Source organism: Notechis scutatus, chromosome 4 (assembly GCF_049901735.1).
Source record: "Notechis scutatus isolate UNSWTSFEM ecotype Mainland chromosome 4, rNotScu1.2, whole genome shotgun sequence".
NCBI lineage: Eukaryota > Metazoa > Chordata > Lepidosauria > Squamata > Elapidae > Notechis > Notechis scutatus.
In genome coordinates, this window is record NC_142012.1 from 67,857,450 (window position 1) to 67,879,645 (window position 22,196).

The following is a 22,196-nucleotide window of genomic DNA, read 5'->3' on the forward strand; positions in this document are numbered from 1 at the left end:
TCCCCCATCCATCCCCTCCTGAGAGGCTTCATTAACCAGAAGGGGCACAGATCTAACACACAGGTGGCTGAGAGAGCCCTACCCATTTCCTCAGGTTCAACAGGCTCACTCTTGTCCCAGATCACCTTGCAAGATGTAGTTCCCATCACCTCCACAGACTCTGCCCTAAGGGTCCAATGTAGAGCAAATGCAACCAATTTTATCTGCCAGATGTTCAGCATATTCTTCACAGCAATCTTTTAGGTATATTTCAGCACTGCTCCCTCCAAGTAGGGAACAAGTCACCTGGAAGAGGCAGCTATCAGCAAACACAAAAAGGGAAGAGAAGTAGCTCCCAGTAGTATTCACAAACCTTATTGCTATGAGTTAGGCATGAATAGCGGCTCTAGCTCTTGTCCAATTGTCTTCGGTCCTTGTGTTTCTCCAGAGATGGTCTAGATGCCCCTTAATCCACTTAGTTTCCCTTAATTCCATTGTATACCATGGGGTAACATCAGGAATCCTGGGTGTGGAGACACTACTAAGGCACAATCTGATCTAAAGCTACTGTCACTGTTTTTTCCACACAGTCACCAAAGCTTCAATCACACCGAGTAGCAGGCTTTCCAAAATAACCCCAAGTTCCACCTGGAATCCAGTTGGGTCCATTAAGCACCTGGGATGGGCTGATCCAATAGGTTCAGCCTCCCTGTGGATGGAAGTGGCACCTGAGAAATTGAGGATCAACAGTGAGTGGTCTGCCCTTGGCACAAGAGAAATCAAAATCTCCTCCAATTCCAGAACACTCTGGCATTGCTCTGACAGAAAAACCAGATGTATTAGTGCTGCTATGAACTTGCTGCCCTTTTGGACTAGGCTTCAAACAGTAATACAATATTCGTGTAAAATAGTTTCCTTTAAATCTATGCTGTTACCAAGTTCTTCACTGATACTTCTATATAGCTTTCTTGACAACATTACAGAAGTAGTTTGCTATTGCCTTCTTCAAGGTGGTTGTTGTTGTTGTTGTTGTTTTGTTGTTGTTGTTTTTAAACAAATTTTATTTTTAAAAGCATACAAAACATACAAGATAAACATAAAACCTTTTTTCTAAAAATTTCTAAAAATTATTTGAAAGTTTTACAACATTAACACATTTCCTTACAATCACATATTTTCCCTTTCTAACTTGCTTTATTTTCTTCTATCTTTCTCTCCATTGTCCTTTTCTAACCTTTCTCCAAGGTTTTATTAGCTCATTCAAACATAAACACATAAGAACACAAAACATATAAACATAAAAAAAAAAACATCTTTTCTGAAAGTTGCTTAATCCCGGGTCAAAACTCTTCTCTCTGTCCTCTTTACCCCTTTGCCTCTCCACCTCCCTTTTTCTCTGCTTTCCTCCTTTCTGTTGTCTTCTAACATAATATCTCTTTTTCATCTTGTTTTTCTCTTTTTTGATTGCTTTTATAGGCCTTAAAGTCTCTTTTTCCTTTTTCTCTTTCTCCTTTCCTTCCCCAGCCAAAGTCACTTGTTCATCAAAAATGGCTTCTTCTTTGTCCCAGTCGTCCTGTTGTCCATTCAATTTTACATAAGTGTAGACCGCCATTTCTAAATACTGAAAAAGAGTATCAAAAACGTCCTTCCCTTCTTGCTTTTCTTTTTCATATTTTTGATATAAAAGTTTCAATCTGTCCACAAGTAATGCCATTATAAAGAGAAAAAGTTTTCCCAAGCAACCACCCAAGTGCTTTTAATCAGAGATAATTCTCAAAAGTGGTAAAATCACCAAGCAATCCAAGTAGATTAATTCTTTTAAGCACTTTCTCCTTCACTTTCTCTTTCTGGGATTGGAGTTTGATCACAAAGTTCCATTTAATATATATCTTTCAGAAGCCTTGTTAGTATTTATAGCTCTTTAAAAATCCAGGCAATCTTCTCCTTATTTTCAAATTCTAATCCAATTTTTCACTCTCCCTTCCCACTCACAGCAAAAAAAAAAAATGTTAAGTCTTTTTAAAAAAAAATCATTCAGAAATCCTTATCTCTTCAGTATTTAATTACCTAGATTTTCAGATTTCTCTTGTTATTCCATCCGCTGTCACGTTAGGAAGGAGAGTGAAGGAAAAAAAAAAAACTTTCCCTTTTAGAATTCTGTGCGCCGCTTGTAACTCTCTCTGGAAACAATGTAGCAACTTCTTCGTAGCAATTTTCAAGCCCCAGGAAACTTTCTTATCCCTTGGCAACTTTATCCCGGTCCAGAAACAACTCTCACGATTTCCCCGTTTTTCTTCCTCCTGCACAATCTTATCCGTTTGCAGGTTTCTTCATGGCGGCCATTGCTGACCGCCACTCCTCTGCCTAGGGAAAAGGGGGTTTTGCTGGCTGGGGAGGGGGTCTGCGACACCCCTTACCCCCTTTCCAGATCCCCCCTGTCTTCAGCTGCCCCTGCAGGGCAGCTATATCCCCCAGATCCAAACGGATCAGGGGAACCTTGGCAGTGAGCTCGGCAGGGATCGCGCTGGATCGCAAATCCCTGCCGCTGCCGAAGCCTCGCAAACCGGAAGGCCCTGGTTGTTGTTGTTTTTTCAACACCCCAATTCAGCCTGGGATTTCATGATATTCCCACCCAAATACTAAGTTCAAACTTGTTTACTCAAACACTGTTAAAATAAGCAAATTAAACCTTGCATTGTTGGCATTTGTGAAATGGCCTGACCTACTTTGTAGCTCTCATTTCTCCTAAAGTTTGAAGCAGGGGTGGGCTGCTGGGGGTTCGCGGAGACCCTCTAGCTAAGATTCTACACAGTTCAGAGAACCCCCAAATCCCACTCTTGTCTGGCCCCGCCCACCCCACCCCTCCCAACATGGCCCATTTTGAATGCAGGCAAGTGCAGGGCGCGCGCAGAGACTTGGGGAGGGCAAAAAACGGGCATCCTAGAAGTTCGGGAAGGCTGGAAACAGGCCCATTTCCGGCTTCCAGAGAGCCTCTGGAGGCCAGGGAGGCCGTTTTCGCCCACCCAGAGGCTCGAGGAAAACCTCCAGAGCCCAGGGAATGCAAAAACACCTCCCCGCTGAGGTGCAGGAGGCTGACTAGGCCACGCCCACCATGGCCACGCCCACCCAGCAACCAGGCAGAGAACCCATTGCTAAAATTTTTTTTTTTTTTTTTTTTTTTTTTTATATAACAAGTTTTATTAATTTTTAAAACACACAAATTGTCATTATTCATTACATGTTTAAACCTTTTTTCATTGTCAATTTAACAAGTCAGATAAATTATAATTCTGTTTTAAACCATTTCCATACAACATACCAAAACCTCTTATTCAATTTCTCTTTACTTCTCTTTAGTCTTATTCAATATCATTATTATTATTTCATCTGTTTCTTTCTGACTTAGTTACCATTATTCTCAATCTATATTTCTACAATTTTTAACTAATTCTCCCCCAAAAAGACATATACACACACAACACACAAAACATAAAAAAAATCTTTTGAAAGTAACTTGGACCCAGGTGTCTCTCTCTTCATGGACTTCAATTATATTCATGCTCATCTTACATATCATTACTTATTTTATTTACCATTCTAAGCCTTCTATATTAACTTCCCCACATATTTCACACTTCTTACTTCTATCTTAATTAATCATCTTAATTTGAATCATTATATTTATATCTTTTGTCCATTTTTATCATCCCTTTGTCTCATTCCTTATAAAAAAAAAAGAAAATAAGTTTCTCCTGAAATCATTAATCAGAGTCTGATGCCTTTCTATCTCCCCTAAGTTAATCAAATTAATCTTTAAAATAATATCTAATACCCAATCCGATTTTGCTTGGTACATTCTATCTAACTAATACATCCAACATAATTAAGTACATAATTAGACAATAAATCCAAATATTAAAAAGATACTATAATAAAATTTTATAATAACATCAATACCATAGTCTTATTAAACTCTTTAATTAAAACAATATTCTAAACCTCCCTATTATTAAGTTTTAAAGCCAATCATTTTTAAACATTTTAACATTTTAATCTCTTATCAACTCTTAAATCATTACAATACTACCATCTCATCTTATGTACCTTGCAAAATCTTTTTTTTTAAAAAAAAAATTATACTTTATCCATTATCCAAAAAAGCTTCTTTTTTTCATTTAATTTCAAGACATTGTAGCTTTTCTCCACCTTTTCCTTTCTTTCTTCTCCCAACAAACCTTTCTACCCCCCTTCTTCTAGCCTCTGCCTTGCCAGCTTCCCTTCTCTGTCGTATTCCTTTTCCTTTTGTTTACTATCATCATATTGGTTTTGCACCTTATTTTTCCCTTTCTTAAATGTTTTTTAAATCTTAAGTCCTTAAGTCCTTTAATTTTCTTCTTTTCTCTTCTTTTCTTTTCTTTCTCTCTTCCTTCTTTCTGGATCAAGTTCTGAGATTCATTAAAGATGGCTCCTTTCTTTCTTTCTTGTTCCTCTGCTGTCTTCATCTGTTGTAATGTTTGTTGATAATTAATAAGCGCCATTTCTAAGAAAAGGAAAGCTTCTTCCACACCATCTTTACCATTTTTTTTGCTTGTTCATATTCTTTTCTTAGTTCCTCAACAGAAAGAGCCATTATAAATCTTTTCTTTTCTTTTCCCTTCTTTCTTCTTACAACAACCAGAATATTCAAAAGAAAATAAAAAAAAAATAAAACAGTCCCAAAGTTATCAGTCAGTCCAAACCAAGGCAGAATTCTCACTTTCTCCTTCTGGGGCAATATCAATCCAAGAGAAAGAAAGTCCAAATCTGTTTAAAATCTTATTGCAATATATTCTAGTCTTCAAATCCTTAAGGCATCTGCTCCAACAAATCTTAGCATACAAATGTTTTCTTTTTAATCCTCTCTTCCCACTCATCGCTTAAAATCAATTTTCACCTAAAAGAAATAGGTTTCTTAATATCCAGTTATTTATTCCGTAGGAAAAGAGGGAAAGCTATCCTTTCAGCACCTTCACAGCCGCTTTTTTCCTCTTCTGGCAGGTATAATTCAGAAAGTCATACTTTTCAGGAATTTTATTAGATATGTCTTAGAGTCCTAGGAGCCAAGAAAAACTTTCTCCTCTCAATCACTTTCTCCACTTCCTCCTGCGCATTCTTACCCGGCTGCCAGCTTCTTTGTGGCGGCCATTACAGACCGCCGCTGCACCGTCCTGGGAAAAGGGAGTTCTGCCGGCCAGGAGGGGGTCTGCAGCACCCCCAAACCCTTCTCCGGATCCCCTACCTTCAGCTGCCCCTGCAGGGCAGCCTAGCTCCGCCCCGGCTGGGTCGGAGCCCCAAAACGGCTAGCGCGGCAGGGATCGCGCAGCTTCGCAAATCCCTGCCGCCGCGAAGCCGACAAACCGGAAGTTCCCCATTGCTAAAATTTTTGAATGGTTTGAAGAGATATATTGGTCACAAGTTCAGCCAAACTAGGAATTGAAATTTTTGTCACTTCTAAACTGTGTAGAATAAGGAAAGATGAAGGAACTTAAATTTATGCAAAACAAGATGGGATCTATTTAAATTAAGGAAATTATAAAATAAATTAAAACAACAAAAAGTACTGCTCCAATTTATTTTTCCCAACACTTTTGAAATCATTCTTTATTGGGGCTGGGGTTAAAACCTACAAAGCAAACAGTTAAAGTTTTTTGTTTTCCTATGGACAAAAACTTTCTTTATCAGATGTTCCAAGTCACTAAAAAAATTAAGATTGTAGGCTTCCGGTTTGCGAGGCTTCGGCAGCGGCAGGGATTTGCGATCCAGCGCGATCCCTGCTGAGCTCACTGTTAAGGTTCCCCCGATCCGTTTGGATCTGGGGGATATAGCTGACCCTGCAGGGGCAGCTGAAGATAGGGGGACCTGGAAAGGGGCAAGGGGTGTCGCAGACCCCCTCCCCAGCCAGCAAAACCCCCTTTTCCCGAGGCGGAGGAGCGGCGGTCAGCAATGGCCGCCATGAAGAAACCTGCAAACGGATAAGATTGTGCAGGAGGAAGAAAATCGGAGAAATTGTGAGAGTTGTTTCTGGACCGGGATAAAGTTGCCAAGGGATAAGAAAGTTTCCTGGGGCTTGAAAATTGCTACGGAGAAGTTGCTACATTGTTTCCAGAGAGAGTTACAAGCGGCGCACAGAATTCTAAAAGGGAACGTTTTTTTTTTCTTCACTCTCCTTCCTAACGTGACAGCAGATGGAATAACAAGAGAAATCTGAAAATCTAGGTAATTAAATACTGAAGAGATAAGGATTTCTGAATGATTCTTTTTTTAAAAAGGCTTAAAAAAAATTTTTTTTTTGCTGTGAGTGGGAAGGGAGAGGGAAAAATTGGATTAGAATTTGAAAATAAGGAGAAGACTGCCTGGATTTTTAAAGAGCTATAAATACTAACAAGGCTTCTGAAAGATATATATTAAATGGAACTTTGTGATCAAACTCCAATCCCAGAAAGAGAAAGTGAAGGAGAAAGTGCTTAAAAGAATTAACCTATTTGGATTGCTTGGTGATTTTACCACTTTTGAGAATTATCTCTGATTAAAAGCACTTGGGTGGTTGCTTGGGAAAACTTTTTCTCTTTATAATGGCATTACTTGTGGACAGATTGAAACTTTTATATCAAAAATATGAGAAAGAAAAGCAGGAAAGGAAGGACGTTTTTGATACTCTTTTTCAGTATTTAGAAATGGCGGTCTACACTTATGTAAAATTGAATGGACAACAGGACGACTGGGACAAAGAAGAAGCCATTTTTGATGAACAAGTGACTTTGGCTGGGGAAGGAAAGGAGAAAGAGAAAAAGGGAAAAGAGACTTTAAGACCTATAAAAGCAATCAAAAAAGAGAAAAACAAGATGAAAAAGAGATATTATGTTAGAAGACAACAGAAAGGAGGAAAGCAGAGAAAAGGGGAGGTGGAGAGGCAAAGGGGTAAAGAGGACAGAGAGAAGAATAAGCAAGGGAGAAAGGGGATGAGAAGCCTCAATAGTAGAGAGCAAGATGTAAAGAAACAAAAGTTTTTTAGAGATAATGGGTAAGCTTTATTGATAAAGGGATTCTAGAGGTACATAAGATTGTTTTTTATATTTGTATTTAGAAATAATTTTAGAAAGTTGGAAATAATGTGTAATTTAAGGTGTGATAAAATGTTTAATATAACTTAGTGAAACTTGTCTTAAGAAAAGGGGAACATTTTATGAAATAAGGATTTGAGATATGATGGGGGGGGGAATTAATTGTGGAAAATATAAGTATTCCCAAAAGGCATGTTATTTAATTGAAATGGATAAAATGGTTAAGATATAAAGGAGTTGGAGAGAAAGATATAAATGAATGTCAATATTAATTAGATTGTGTTATTTCAGTGGGAATTTTTTTTTTTTGGAAAGGAGAGATTTGAAGTAGGAGAAGCAGGAATACCTTAATGAAATAATGATTTAAAATATGTGACGTGGGGGGGAATAATTATGGAAAGTAGGTGCTCCCACAAAAGTATGTTAATTAATTGAAAAGTAATGTGCTAAGTGTTTATGATATAAAAGAATATGAATATTAATGAATAGATTAGTATTGGTATTGATAATATTGTATAATTTTAGAATGTACCAAATAGAATCCCAATGTAAGTTAGGTATTTTATATTAAGTATTATAAATGTAGGGGGAAAGAGGTAAAGGCGTCATACTCCAATTAGTGTACAGGAGAAGCTTTTTTTTTTTAAGAAGAAAGATAAATCGATAGCTGGAAATAAACAGACAAAGAATAATAAATATTATGATTTGAATTGAGATGAGATAAATAAAATAAAATTAAGAGAATCTAAGAGAGAGAAGAAGCTATATAAAAAATTGAAAATGGTAATATTGATATGGAATGGCATATAAAATGAATATGAATTTGAGTTGGTGTCTGTGCAAAGAGTTTTGACCCGGGATTAAGCAACTTTCAGAAAAGATTTTTTTTTTTTTATGTTTATATGTTTTGTGTTCTTATGTGTTTATGTTTGAATGAGTTAATAAAACCTTGGAGAAAGGTTAGAAAAGGACAATGGAGAGAAAGATAGAAGAAAATAAAGCAAGTTAGAAAGGGAAAATATGTGATTGTAAGGAAATGTGTTAATGTTGTAAAACTTTCAAATAATTTTTAGAAATTTTTAGAAAAAAGGTTTTATGTTTATCTTGTATGTTTTGTATGCTTTTAAAAATTAATAAAATTTGTTTAAAAAAAAATTAAGATTGTAGACAGTCTCCCTATTGCTAGCAGAAGTATTTTGGCGAATAATAACTACAATATAGCAAAATGACTTTTTACTGGCATTAATCTAGCTATACCTACCACAATCATTTCAGATGGTTCTAGAACAATGCATTCACAGCCACGCCTGAAGCTTCCTGCAGAGCGTTTCCCAAAACTAAAGGAGAGAAAAAACATTTAGAAGAAAAAAAACTGAAAAATCAAAGAAACTTCTAAACAAATTAATGCTATAACAACTGTTAGCTGATATCATTGCTAATAGCAATAACACTTACTTATATACTGCTTTACAGTGCATTACAGCTCTCTCTAATGGGGGGGGGGGGGAGAAGTGTGTAAAATTTACCATTAATACCCCACATTTAAATAATGAGTTCAACTATTCTAAATGGATTATGTTACCACTGATTATAATGCTGTTACCCAGACTTTTTTATTCTTTGGTTGAGCTGAAGGTTGACGGCAGAACAGATATCAACCACCTTCTATTAATCCTGTTCCTAAATAATCACAGTAACAACCATATATTTAGAAGATGATTTGAGAGCAGTTTATTTAAACTAATGAAGTTTTTCTTAGGGTGGACTGATTTGCAGGCTTTCTGGAGCAGTCTCTCTCTTTAGACTCCACTTTTTCTTTACAGTTACCAGGTGGCAAGAACACCTTGAATTTGACATCTACCTCCAAAGGTATTTTATATGGAATAATGTGTGACAGTTAAAATAACTATTTGTTCCTCATTATACACTGTACAAGGTTTATAATATCCCAATATTCTAGACCAGGAGTGTCAAACTCACAGCCTGTGGGCTGGATGTATTATGCGCTGGCCACGCCCACTCTTGGTTTAGCGAAGGGGGGGAGTTGTGATATGTCACGTGATGACATGACGACATGAGTTTGACGACACCCCTGTTCTAGATAATTTGTCCCTTATCATCACAATGATCTCACTTGGACAAAAAAATAAAACAGGGAATGTTGCTCAAAGAACACTAGGAAATCACTGATTAAAGGTTCAATGAATAAGGATATGGTCAGGTTTTCTTCATTGTGGGTTTCCAAGGAAAAGGAAATAGACTGAATTGTTATAACCTAGCAAATTATTAGAAAACATCATATTTTAAATCATTGTCAGGCCATCAGCTTATCTTTTAATTTTTTAATTTTTATTTATTAAAATAGTGAAATATATAGGAATTACTCTTTAGTAGGAATATAAAATAGTGATTATAAAGTTAAGAAAACATTAGGCATAATAGAAATATTAATATAAATATAAATTCCTAGCTATGGGCTCCAATTCTAGTAGCTTTTTCTCTTTGCTATTTATGCTTAAAACTTTGAAATGCCAATTAGCAACTAAAATCCATTTGATCTGTTCAAGCATTGGCCAATAAAGTAGCTCTATTATTTTAATAAAACAATACAAATAAAAGTATTATAGAGGACACTTAGTGGTAGATGTCACCCCAAACTTGTGTCTTCTATTTCTCATCCAACTCCTCATCAACAGTAGTTTGACTAAACTTGGTAGATGTATTTACTTTTGCTATTATGTATAGATAATGCAGCAATTCTTTGCTCTCGCCAGATTATTTAATAGAGGACTTTGGTCTTTCATCTCCTACGGCTATACTACAAAACTTATCATTACAAGTAGTTCTTTACTTATAACCATAATTGAGCCTTGCAATTACGGTTGTATGTCATGATGACTGCAAAGCAGATCATCACTTAACCAACTTGATTTTGCGACCTTTTTCTGGTGATCCCTAAGCAAATACCACAGTTGTAAAGCAAATGCTGCACTTGTTAAGTATACCCATTGTTCAATGTAGGTCAGTTTTTGCTAGGAATTGGAAATAAATGCCAATTTCCAGCAAAAATGTCATAAATATGACAGTAGGTTGCAACAAACAGCTGTACATGTGAGCCAGTTGTTGAGCATCCAAAATACAGTCATATGATTGAGGGAATGGCATCTGAACCAGGTTATAAGTAGCTTTGGGGGGGCTTAGTCATAACTTCAAACATTTGTTAATTTTATTCATTCATTCATCTATCCATCCAATTTACGTATCATCAAATCAATACTCACAGCCATTCACAGCAACCCAGTAAAAGGATACAGTCAATTAAAATGCCCATAGAATCATAAAATCAAAATTACAAATGCATAATAAGTATAAATAACACAACCAAAGTACTAGACAAAAATTGAATCTAACATTTGCATTGAATTTAACACTCTGCTCTTAGAAAACACCATAATCTTGAGTTCTCTAAAACATCTCACAGTTGTTTAATGTCAGCAAAGTAGGCTATTCTAGCAAAAATGAATTATAAATTTGTAAAAGCTTCAGTTCATTGGAGAAGATGCAGTTTAATTTGCCTGTAATCCCATTTACTGAATTCAATCAACTAAGGCATTAGCATTCTTCTCAGTAGGGTTAATAGCTACTAGAGGATAATTTTCATTTTCTTAAAGGAGACCTGGGGAGAGGAAATTTCTAGCCTAACAATGTAATCCAGAGTTTAGCGTAAAGTATTTATGGAGTTCCATAAAGGCACCAGGTCTGAGATACTGATCTTCAGGAAGGCTTGATGGTTTTCAAACAGGACAATAACATGAACTATTCCATTATAACAGATTATACCAAATGCCTGGATCCAGTGAGCCATTTTTCCAAAACAACCTCATGAGATATTTCACTTCATTCTTAGAACACAAAGTCAACTATTTGAGGTAAAGTTGCTGAAACCAATGTGAATAAATACTCATTATCAAGGGAACTGAATATTTTCCTAAAAGTAGTGATTGTATGTTCAGATGTAAACTATATCTCTGTGTTCTCCATATATAAAGTCCTACATATTAAGTGTAAAAAGATGAGCTCAGATATTTTTCTATTTATATTGTGATTACTCCGGTCAATCAGACTAGAAATACACTTTAACTATATACAATAGAAATACAGAAGAAAGAAATGCCACCACCTAATTCTGCAGCAGGAAGTTAATACATTTCATCTCCCCTTATGCAGATCTGGCAACAGCTAGTGATTAAAGCATCCTGGGCAGGTCAAGGAATTTCTCAAGATTGCAGTCTTCCACTTCATAATAACTCTTCATAATAACAAGCACTATAATTTTGACTCAATTTTATGAATACTCCATAGAGCTGCTAACATCAGATAAAAACTGTTTGAAGACTAAGTCAGGACCACAGACTGTTAATAATTAGTCTTCCCTACCCTTAGCAAAAGGATATGCATGCATAAAGGCTATGCGTGCTTTTGTGTTAATATAGGTTAATAGTTCATCTCATAACTCAATTCAGTCTACAGGGACAATGTCACAATGGGGTTGCAAGTCAAAATGTACATCATTCAAAATTATGCTGCATTTCAGAATTCTTTTAAAAACAATGCTTACAACAAACAGCCAATAACAGCATTCCAAACTTTCCAGAAAATTAATTAATTTTATATAGCTTTCTGTCTTATATCCGTGAATCTGGAAGCCTCACAAAACTGTATAACAAAAGCAATACTCAATTACAAATAAACAACTAAAATAAAACCATTAAAACCAGTGGTGGGATTCAACCAGTGTAACTACCAGTTCGCTAATTACGTTTTGCGCGCGCATGCATGGGTTTGTCTGAATGTAAGGAAGAACTGTTGCAGGACTTGTGCCAAAAATGTAACTGCAATGTCCTGTGTATATAGGAGACCCACAGAGACAACCATCATAGAAGACCTAAAATATAGAGCATGTAGCTTGTAGTAGAGAGACCCCACTGAAAGTAGGGCAGTGCAGTTTATGTGAAGCCTGGTATCCTGCTTCAGTCCACAACAACATCAGAAATAAATAACATAGAAGTAATAACTGTAGAGCCAAGAAACTGTATGATCAGAGTATAAACCATCATTAACTGAGTTCAAGGGTGACAAATTTAATACATTTTATTTATTAATATTTACAGACCCCTCACATCCCGGACAAAACTGTTTCAACTCCTACTCTCAAAACGATGCTATAGAGCACTGCACACCAGAACAACTAGACACTAAAACAGTTTTTTCCAGAATGCCATTACTCTGGTAAACAAATAATTCCTCCAACACTGTCCAACTATTTACAAAGTCTGCCCTACTATTACTGTTAATCTTCTCATCACTCCTTATCATCCATCGCCTGTAACTTTGTTGCTTGTATCCTTACGATTTATATTGACTGTTTCCCAGTATGATTTGATTGTTTATTGTACCCTATGACTATTGTACCTTAGGATTCTTGACTCTTGATGACTGTATCTTTTCTTTTATGTACGCTGAGACTATTTGCACCAAGACAACTTCCTTGTGTGTCCAATCACACTTGGCCAATAAAGAATTCTATTCTATTCTATTTAATAAGGATAAAATTATTTTTGTCACTGGAGACTTTGTCACAATAGCATCTGGGGTTATCCTGATGATGACAGAAATGTGGAGGCTGTTATATAGTGGGCAGATTTGAATAACCTGGTTCTTTTATGTGACAACAAATTACCAGCTTCATTTAACAGTGAAAGGGACCGCAGGGGATATAACCCAGACTTAATATTTGTGAGTAATCATACAATCCAGCAATGTGACAAAGTAGTCTGCCCACCTATCCCAAATTCCTAGCCCCCACCAATTATGTGTCATGTTATTGCTGTAGTTTGACCTCAAGAGTCCCATTTAGACATAAAAGTAAAAAAGCTAAAGTTAAAAAAGGTGACTGGCCTAAATTTCAGAGACTACTGGGCAGTGCTGTTACTCAGTTAATACCTAAACCAAGCTATTACAGCAAATTTGAGGAGGCTGTTAAAAAATGTTCCCAGTTATCAATCCCTCGGGGCTGCAAAACCAATTATATCCAAGGCCCTTCAACAGAAACGAAGAGTAAATTGCAGAAGTATATCACTCTTTTTGAGGCTGATCCCATGGCAGAAGACACAGTGAATGCAGGACAGCAGTTAATTACTTCTATAGATGAAGCTAAGAGAGAAAGCTGGATTAAAATAATGGAGGAACTGGACATGAGCACAAGTAGCCACAACTAGACACAACAACAGCTTTTTCCCAAACGCCATCACTCTGCTAAACAAATAATTCCCACAACACTGTCCAACTATTTACTAAGTCTGCATTACTATCACTATTAATCTTCTCATCACTCCTATCACCCATCCCCTCCCACTTGTGACTGTATGATTGTAACTTGTTGCTTGTACCCTTATGATTTATATTGACTATTTCCCAGTATGATTTGATTGCTTATTGTACTCTATGACTAACATTAAGTGTTATACATTATGATTCTTGATGAATGTATCTTTTCTTTTTATGCACACTGAGAGCATTTGCACCAAGACAAATTCCTTGTGTGTCTAATTACACTTGGCCAATAATTCATTCATTCATCATTCATTCATTCATTGAAGAATTTGAAGAATTTGAAAGCAGTGGAAAGATACTAAGAATCAATACTGAATGGAACCAACAGAGGAGCTGGCAACTGGGTCTGACAAAAGCTGGGAAGTATGGAAATTGTTGAACAGACTGCACACAGGTTCAAGAAGATTCAGAGACACTCTGAACAAATGAGGTTATCTGATGGTTTATGCTCTTTGCAATTTTGGTGACATGCAGACAATATGCATACTTGTCCTTTGTGTCCCAATCAGCATAGCAGGTAGGCATAACAGAATGTAATTAATATTGCTAGTTTTGGGGCAAGATCTGTTTAATTCATATATATTTTAATTTTGTATTTTATGTTTTATGTCACGTATTATGCCTCATTTCAATTGTGATGTTTCTGAAATGAATAAACACCTGGCAATAGTGGGACAAAAATTGTGCTTCTCTCCTTGATCATAGTACCCTTCTGGACCAGTTTTGGGGATTGGAGTGGGTGGCAAAATATTGTGCTGATTCTCCTCTTTCCTTTGAGGCTAGTTCCAAGCATGGTGATAAGGGAGCAGATGTCCAACCCATGGCCCTTGTTATGTGGGATGCTGTAGGCTTCAGTGCTCTCCCCTCTCCTATTTAACACCTACATGAAGCCACTGGGTTAGGTCTTCCACTGGTTTAGGGTAAGCTATATATTTCCATCATGGAATCTCCAAGCAATGCCATGGAGGTCCTATCTGATCAATTAGAGGTGGGGGAAAGGGTCTGGATAGAGAACAATTTCAGCTCAACCCTAGGATTCTCCTGGTTCTGGGCCATCTCGTGTTCTGGATGAGATTGCACTACCTCAGGCAATTTTGTACTCGATTTGGGGTGCTCCTAGATTTCCACTCCTTTTCAAACAGCAGGTAACATGGCCAGGAGGTCCTTTGCTGAATTTCATATTGCAGTGTTTTAAAGTCAATAGACAAGGTCCAGAAGAAACACAATCTACATGTTATATATTTTAGACAATAGCAATTATATTACAGGTAATTTAGGTAGCATTTCAAATAAAGTTTTGAAAAAGAACATATTTTGTGCTCTGTACCAGAAACTGCCTACATGTATAAAGTTTCTATTGTATTTTCAGTGTATTGTACTTTTAGTGTAATACACTTATATGTTCATATCAACAGATGTAAATATTCTATTGAAATATGCAGTATTGGTAACTGATATAGCTTTAAATATGCAGATGCAATCAATTTCTCTTTAAATATTTAAACTAAAATGAATTCCAAACATACCTGCTCCTTGGAAGAAACATTGATTCTTTGATAAATACTGAACCAGACAGAAGAATATACCAACAGGTCCCAATATCATCAGGGCTGTTAAAAAAAATGAGAAAACTTTAGGATATGTGGTTTTAAAAGAAGAAAAAGTAGATAAAAGCCATGAAAGAAAACATATACAACAGTGCTGCAATTCACATAAGTAACAGTGGTAAGTTAGTCTTAACTGATGCATATTTTTTAAATATGATATTTTTTCACTGTCTTATCATATACATTTCTATAGGATAAACAATTTACTTATTTTCTTGTTTATTTTACTATTATATCCTGACAAATCATATACTCATAGCAGTTTATCAATAAAACCAAATACAAAATCCTTACAGCAACAAAATCAATAAAACATCTTCCCACCCTAACCTACTATCCATATTAGCAACCATAAATGTAAAAATCACTGTTAATTAAACTCTCTGTGGAAAAGCCCTATTTGAATGTCTTCTAAAATGCCATCCAGAAGGGTGGCATTTTACATTTCCAATAGTAAACTGCTTCATATGAATGGAATACAAGCTTGCTCTATTCAGGACTCAGGACTCAGCATCCATATTCAGTGCACACATACTAGATGGACTAGTTCTTCCAGAAGTAGGTATTCCTCAGTCATAAAAGGCTTTATGAGCAAAAACTAATACTTTGATTTGTATGTAGAAGTTCACTGCCAATCACAGCCGATCAAGTGCCCACAAAATCAGTAAATAAGGCAAGTTATTTGTCCATGCTAAAACTCTAGAGTCTATAAACTAACTGGGCATAGGGCAAAACATTTTCAATTAAGGTACTTCAAATGGGCTAACTTGCACAAACGTGTCTAAAATCTAGGACCCATGACTCCCACAGAAATTTTATGACATAAACATTCACCTAAAGCATTTAATGACATAATACACAGTATCATCAAACATTTCCTCTGGTCAACTTCTGATTTTTGATTGTGCTATACAGTTCAACATGGCTTACTTTCAAAGCAAATACATCTTTGAATATTGTATTAAATTTTTAAGAACCTTTCTAGTAAAGACAGTATATTAGAAACTCTACCACTATTGAAAGCATAGAGGAATCTGCTAAGGAAATATCTATGAAAACTGAACCAACAGGTCATGGGTTGCCCAGTAGTTTCTATTCAGAGCATATTATTAAATGGAAAAAAAATCTAATTTATTTCCTTTAGGATCAAAAATATTGATAGATTACAGAGATCCTTAAAAGTTTGTGAACACTTTTAAATGTTCAGTATTTTTGCATAAACATGCTCTACAATATGACTTAGAAGACACAAATCTTAGAACTACACTGCTCAAAAAAATAAAGGGAACACTTAAACAACACAATGTAACTCCAAGTCAATCACACTTCTGTGAAATCAAACTGTCCACTTAGGGAGCAACACTGATTGACAATCAAATTCACATGCTGTTGTGCAAATGGAATAGACAACAGGTGGAAAGCAGAGGCAGTTAGCAAGACATCCCCAATAAAGGAGTGGTTCTGCAGGTGGTGACCACAGACCACTTCTCAGTTCCTATGCTTTCTGGCTGATGGTTTGGTCACTTTTGAATGCTGGCGGTGCTTTCACTCTAGTGGTAGCAGGAGACGGAGTCTACAACCCACACAAGTGGCTCAGGTAGTACAGCTCATCCAGGATGGCACATCAATGCGAGCTGTGGCAAGCCGGTTTGCTGTGTCTGTCAGCGTAGTGTCCAGAGCATGGAGGCGCTACCAGGAGACAGGCCAGTACATCAGGAGACATGGAGGAGGCCGTAGGACAACAACCCAGCATCAGGACCGCTACCTCCACTTTTGTGCAAGGAGGGACAGGAGGAGCACTGCCAGAGCCCTGCAAAATGACCTCCAGTGGGCCACAAATGTGCATGTGGCTGCTCAAACGGTCAGAAACAGACTCCATGAGGGTGGTATGAGGGCCCGACATCCACAGGTGGGGGTTGTGCTTACAGCCCAACACCGTGCAGGACATTTGGCATTTGCCAGAGAACACCAAGATTGGCAAATTCGCCACTGGCACCCTGTGCTCTTCACAGATGAAAGCAGGTTCACACTGAGCACATGTGACAGACGTGACAGGGTCTGGAGACGCTGTGGAGAACGTTTTGCTGCCTGCAACATCCTCCAGCATGACTGGTTTGGCAGTGGGTCAGTAATGGTGTGGGGTGGCATTTCTTTAGGGGGCCGCACAGCCCTCCATGTGCTCGCCAGAGGTAGCCTGACTGCCATTAGGTACCGAGATGAGATCCTCAGACCCCTTGTGAGACCATATGCTGGTGCGGTTGGCCCTGGGTTCCTCCTAATGCACGACAATGCTAGACCTCATGTGGCTGGACTGTGTCAGCAGTTCCTGCAAGATGAAGGCATTGATGCTATGGACTGGCCCACCCGTTCCCCAGACCTGAATCCAATTGAGCACATCTGGGACATCATGTCTCGCTCCATCCACCAACGCCACATTGTACCACACACAGACTGTCCAGGAGTTGGGGGATGCTTTAGTCCAGGTATGGGAGGAGATCCCTCAGGAGACCATCCACCACCTCATCAGGAGCATGCCCAGGCATTGTAGGGAGGTCATACAGGCATTTGGAGGCCACACACACTACTGAGCCTCATTTTGACTTGTTTTAAGGACATTACATCAAAGTTGGATCAGCCTGTAGTGTTTTTTTCCACTTTAATTTTGAGTGTAACTCCAAATCCAGACCTCCATGGGTTGCTAAATTTGATTTCCATTGATAATTTTTGTGTGATTTTGTTGTCAGCACATTCAACTATATAATGAACAAAGTATTTAATGAGAATATTTCATTCATTCAGATCTAGGATGTCTTATTTTTGTGTTCCCTTTATTTTTTGAGCAGTGTATATAAAAAGAACAAAATCAACAAATTAGTCAACTGCATGTCAAGAATGCATTATCTTTGTTCATTTATTCTTTGAGGAAAGTGACCCAAAGTTACATATTTCTATATGGCAAAAGAATGTGAACGTTGATTTTCAATAACTAGCCTGCCACATTGGTCAACAATAATTACAACAAAAAGTATAAGTACATTTACAGTAACTATTGATTAATCCTGCACATTGGCTTGGAGTAATTTTAGCCTACCCTTCTTTAAAAACAGCTTCAGTTAGGTATCAGGACTGCCATCCTGCTGTACCAGCTATTCTTTGCCAGATGCCAGTCTGCCCTAACTGACAAGGAGAGGGGGCTGCAGGGACGAAGGAGGAGGGCTGGGATAAGGGGAATCAAAACTACTCTTCGTATCATCCTGTGAGAGCCACTGACCATTCCAAGGTCGTGGAATGGAATGCAACACCATCCAGCCTGGCAAGTCAGGGACATCCACAACATTTCTACAGGATGTAGCCACCTTCTGCTTTAACCATTCTTCAGTCATACAACTTGTGCTTGTTGGATTGTTGTCTTGCTTCATGATAAGACTTTCTCTTGAACTTTAATTCATGGACACTTATCCTGACATTTTTTTATTGCTGTAGTTCAGAATTCATATTTCCACCAGTAACAACAAATTGTCCTGGTCCAGAGGCAGCAAAGTGTGCCCAAATCTAGGTACGGCTGCCGCCATGTTTCACAGATGGGATGAGGTTCTTATGATAAAATTCAGTGTTTGCCTTTCACCAAATATAATACTTTTCATTCAAGCCTAACATTTCAATTTGCATCTCATCTAACCACAGATTATTCTTCCAATAGTCTTCTGTCTTATCCATGTGATCTTCTGTAGACAGGAAGCAATGTTCCTTTTTTTTCAAGTAATGGCTTTCTCTTTGCAATTCTATTGTACACATCATTGTTCCATGTTCTCCCAATGGTAGTCTTATGAACATTGGCATTTGCTAATGCAAGAGAAGCTTTTAATTCTTTAGGCACCAGCAAGGTTTGAGACATTATGGAACATTAATGCTATGCTCTTGGTTGATCAATCATTCATGGGGAGAGTAACACTGATGTTGAATTGATTCCATTTGTACACGATCTGCTAAACAGTTGATTAATGGAGTCCAAACACTTTAGATTCCAGTTGTGTAGTTTCATCACCTTCTGGTGAGCATCAACAACTATTTTTCAGAGATCTTCAGACATCTCTTGTGTTGAAGCCATGACACACTTCCACAAACTTTAATTGGGAATACCTAGCATTCTATTTTTTTAAAATAAGGTAGGACCTCCCCCACACACCCCTGATTATCATTCCATTGATTGAACATCTGACTCTAATTTCCTCTTCAAATGAACTGATAATATTAGTGGTCCACATACTTTTGCCACATACAAATATGCACCTTTAGATCATTTTCTTCAACAAATAAATGAATAAGTATAAAGGTTTTACACATTTGTTTATTTAGGCTATCTTCTGTCTAATTTTAGGACCTGGTAGAGATCATATCACATTTTAAGTCATATTTATGAAAAAATATTGAAAATTCAAACAGATTCACAAACTTTTAAGTACAACAGTACTTTTTCACAAGTGAGCTTTAGGACTAACCGGCAATGAAGTCAACAAATTATTTAAATATTTGTGCTTGAAATACATAGGATTGTAAATATCAAGTTTATGCTGCTCTGCCAAATAATCTGCAGAATAAACCGCAAAATAATTCAACTGGCAAGTAAGACCAGAGAATGAAATTAAACTAGAACTATTATTCTGAAACAGTTTAAATAAAAATTGTTAAATAAATTGTTAGCTAAATAAAAATTGTTTTTATTTCTAAGTCTCTAACTAAAGGTAATCATCGACTTAACCCCACAACTGAGCCCAACATTTCCATTTCTAAGCAAAATAATTGTTACGTGTGTTTTATGACCTTTCTTGCCATCATTGTTAAGTGAATCACTGCAATTGTTTAGCAACACAGTTGTTAAATGAATCTGGCTTCTCCATTGATTTTGCTTGTCAGAAAGTTACAAAAGGTAATCACATGATCCTGAGACTCTGCCACTGTCATAAATATACGTCAGCTGCCATAAGTCACATTTTTCATTGCCATTGTAACTTTGAATGGTCACTAAATGAATAGCTGTAAGACAAGGACTACCTCTAATGTCATGAAACTGTTGGGAATTGTAGTAATGTGAAAACAACTCAGTTATGTGTAAGAAACAATTTCCCTCCCTCCCAAAATTTTTAGAATGATCACACATAGTATAAGGAGTATATTTTTAAAATATCTGATAGCATAAAGTATAAAATACTTCTAAAACAAACTGCAACGAACAATATTACAACTACTTTACACTATTTGTTTCAATTAGGAACATGGTTAAGAAATACATTTTTCTCAGTACAGTTAAAGACAACACAATGCTATTTGAAAAAGTAACCAAACATGAATATGCAAGGTTCCCAAAAATAAATAATATAAAATTAAAAACTCACTAGTATAAAACTTCATTGGCTTCATGTCGCTCATATCTCACAGTTTCACACATGATTCTGTAAAACAATTAAAAAAGCATTTATAATGTGATATAAGAGTTTAGCTAATTATTGCTATTTAGCATTAATTTTCATGACTGTTTTAGCTATTAAGTTTCTTGTCCTCTCTACTTGTATTATTAAGGTCATATGGACCAGTTCAGGAGGAGCTAAACCTAAAGTCTATACAATATTATGTGTTCCTTTGCCTATATTCAAAGACTGTTAGATATCTGAATTATTTTCCTTTGTGATCTGCAATATTAGGTGAGGGAGATAAGACAAGAGGAAACGATGAGAAAAGTATACATCAGAAAAAAGACAGTTTCATCCATGTTTGGTCCTTTCTTATTCCCAATGTCAGTAACATTAAATTGTAATTGGTTTCCACATATATATCAAAACAGATGAACAGAATGTAGATACTGTGTTTATTATATTCTGTGATATTTCATTGTGCATAATTGCCAACATAATAGAAGATGCTATTTTACTGTAAATTAAATAACTCATTGAGTATTAAGAAATGGTCAACTGAGAGAAAACACAATGAATTCTGCTTTATGAAAACATTTAAAATCATTCACAAAGTAGTGAGAACAATATTATGCTATTTAGAAAGATCTTGACAACATTGTGCAGAAATATATTAAGAAGCGTATGAGAGAACCAGGGCAAAGTATTAATGAATCCTTTATTAATATCATCAGAAAAGATACTCCAGAAAAGAGTGTTTACATGCAGATATCTACATGACACAGCTGATTGTGAGCAATCAGAACATTACCGATGTAGGTGAAGCTCCTTCAAGAGGAGAAGCCGATTTCTTAGAGACATTCTACATACACAACAGAAATAATTTCTAATGATTTGCTAATGAAGAATTCTAGGTGGAGGCATTTTTTTCGTAAAAACATTATCACCAAATAGTAAGCTAAGCAGAATAATTGCCATTATTGTATATATCTTCAACTGAACTAATTATAATAGTAAAATATACCAGAAATTGAAAACCATGATTACTTTCTAAAAATTGTGTCTATCCTTTAATGTCAATATTTGAAATAGTTAATAGTAAAGGATAGACACATTTAGTGTCCAGAGTATATATTTTTCTTAATAAATCTACATTTAGATGAAATATAACTTCTCAGGTGTGATAATTCCAATTAAAAATAAAACTGGTAGCATTCCTAAATGAAAATTGCCAAGTTGAAAAATGGAGGCACCATCACTTCCATTTGGTTGCAGATACAGTACTTGATTTTTCCTCAGCTTTTCTACAGCAATTGTCATAGTTAAATACGGTCATTTCTAACTTCCAGAAGTCACCTTTGGCATTTCATAATGATAATTAGCAAATTGTAGTTGTTCATGAAGCAATGCTGTGAGAAATCTGATGGATACAAATTCCTCTCCCTCATAACTTACTCATAATTGTCTAACGGAGAACCATATTTTATCAAATAAGAGAGACAGGTTTATAGTAGATCTAGATGAAGTTACACCCTCTTTGAATGGATAGATTCACATCCTCCCTAATCCAGTTCTGCCACTTGAAATTTAGATATCATTGGGGGCTAATTTGGATTAAGCAACACTAGTTTACCAGCTGCAACATCTTGAATAGGAAGTCTGCTCACAATCATTTGTGTTATTATCCTTCAACCTTATTAGTTCGTGAG

At 36.5% G+C, this 22,196-nt stretch overlaps 1 protein-coding gene across 3 annotated transcripts in view; it reads right to left on the reverse strand.

Annotated features, from left to right (window-relative positions):
- Window positions 1–22,196, reverse strand: part of RAPGEF2 (Rap guanine nucleotide exchange factor 2) — a 172,156-nt gene that overhangs the window by 97,067 nt on the left and 52,893 nt on the right. For all 3 annotated transcript variants that reach the window (XM_026675830.2, XM_026675831.2, XM_026675829.2), the window contains exons 3-5: window positions 20,473–20,529; window positions 14,999–15,082; window positions 8,341–8,416 (exon numbers count right to left, since the gene is read on the reverse strand). In XM_026675830.2, the coding sequence (XP_026531615.1) occupies window positions 8,341–8,416; window positions 14,999–15,082; window positions 20,473–20,529 (217 nt within the window). The remainder of the gene's footprint in view (window positions 1–8,340; window positions 8,417–14,998; window positions 15,083–20,472; window positions 20,530–22,196) is intronic.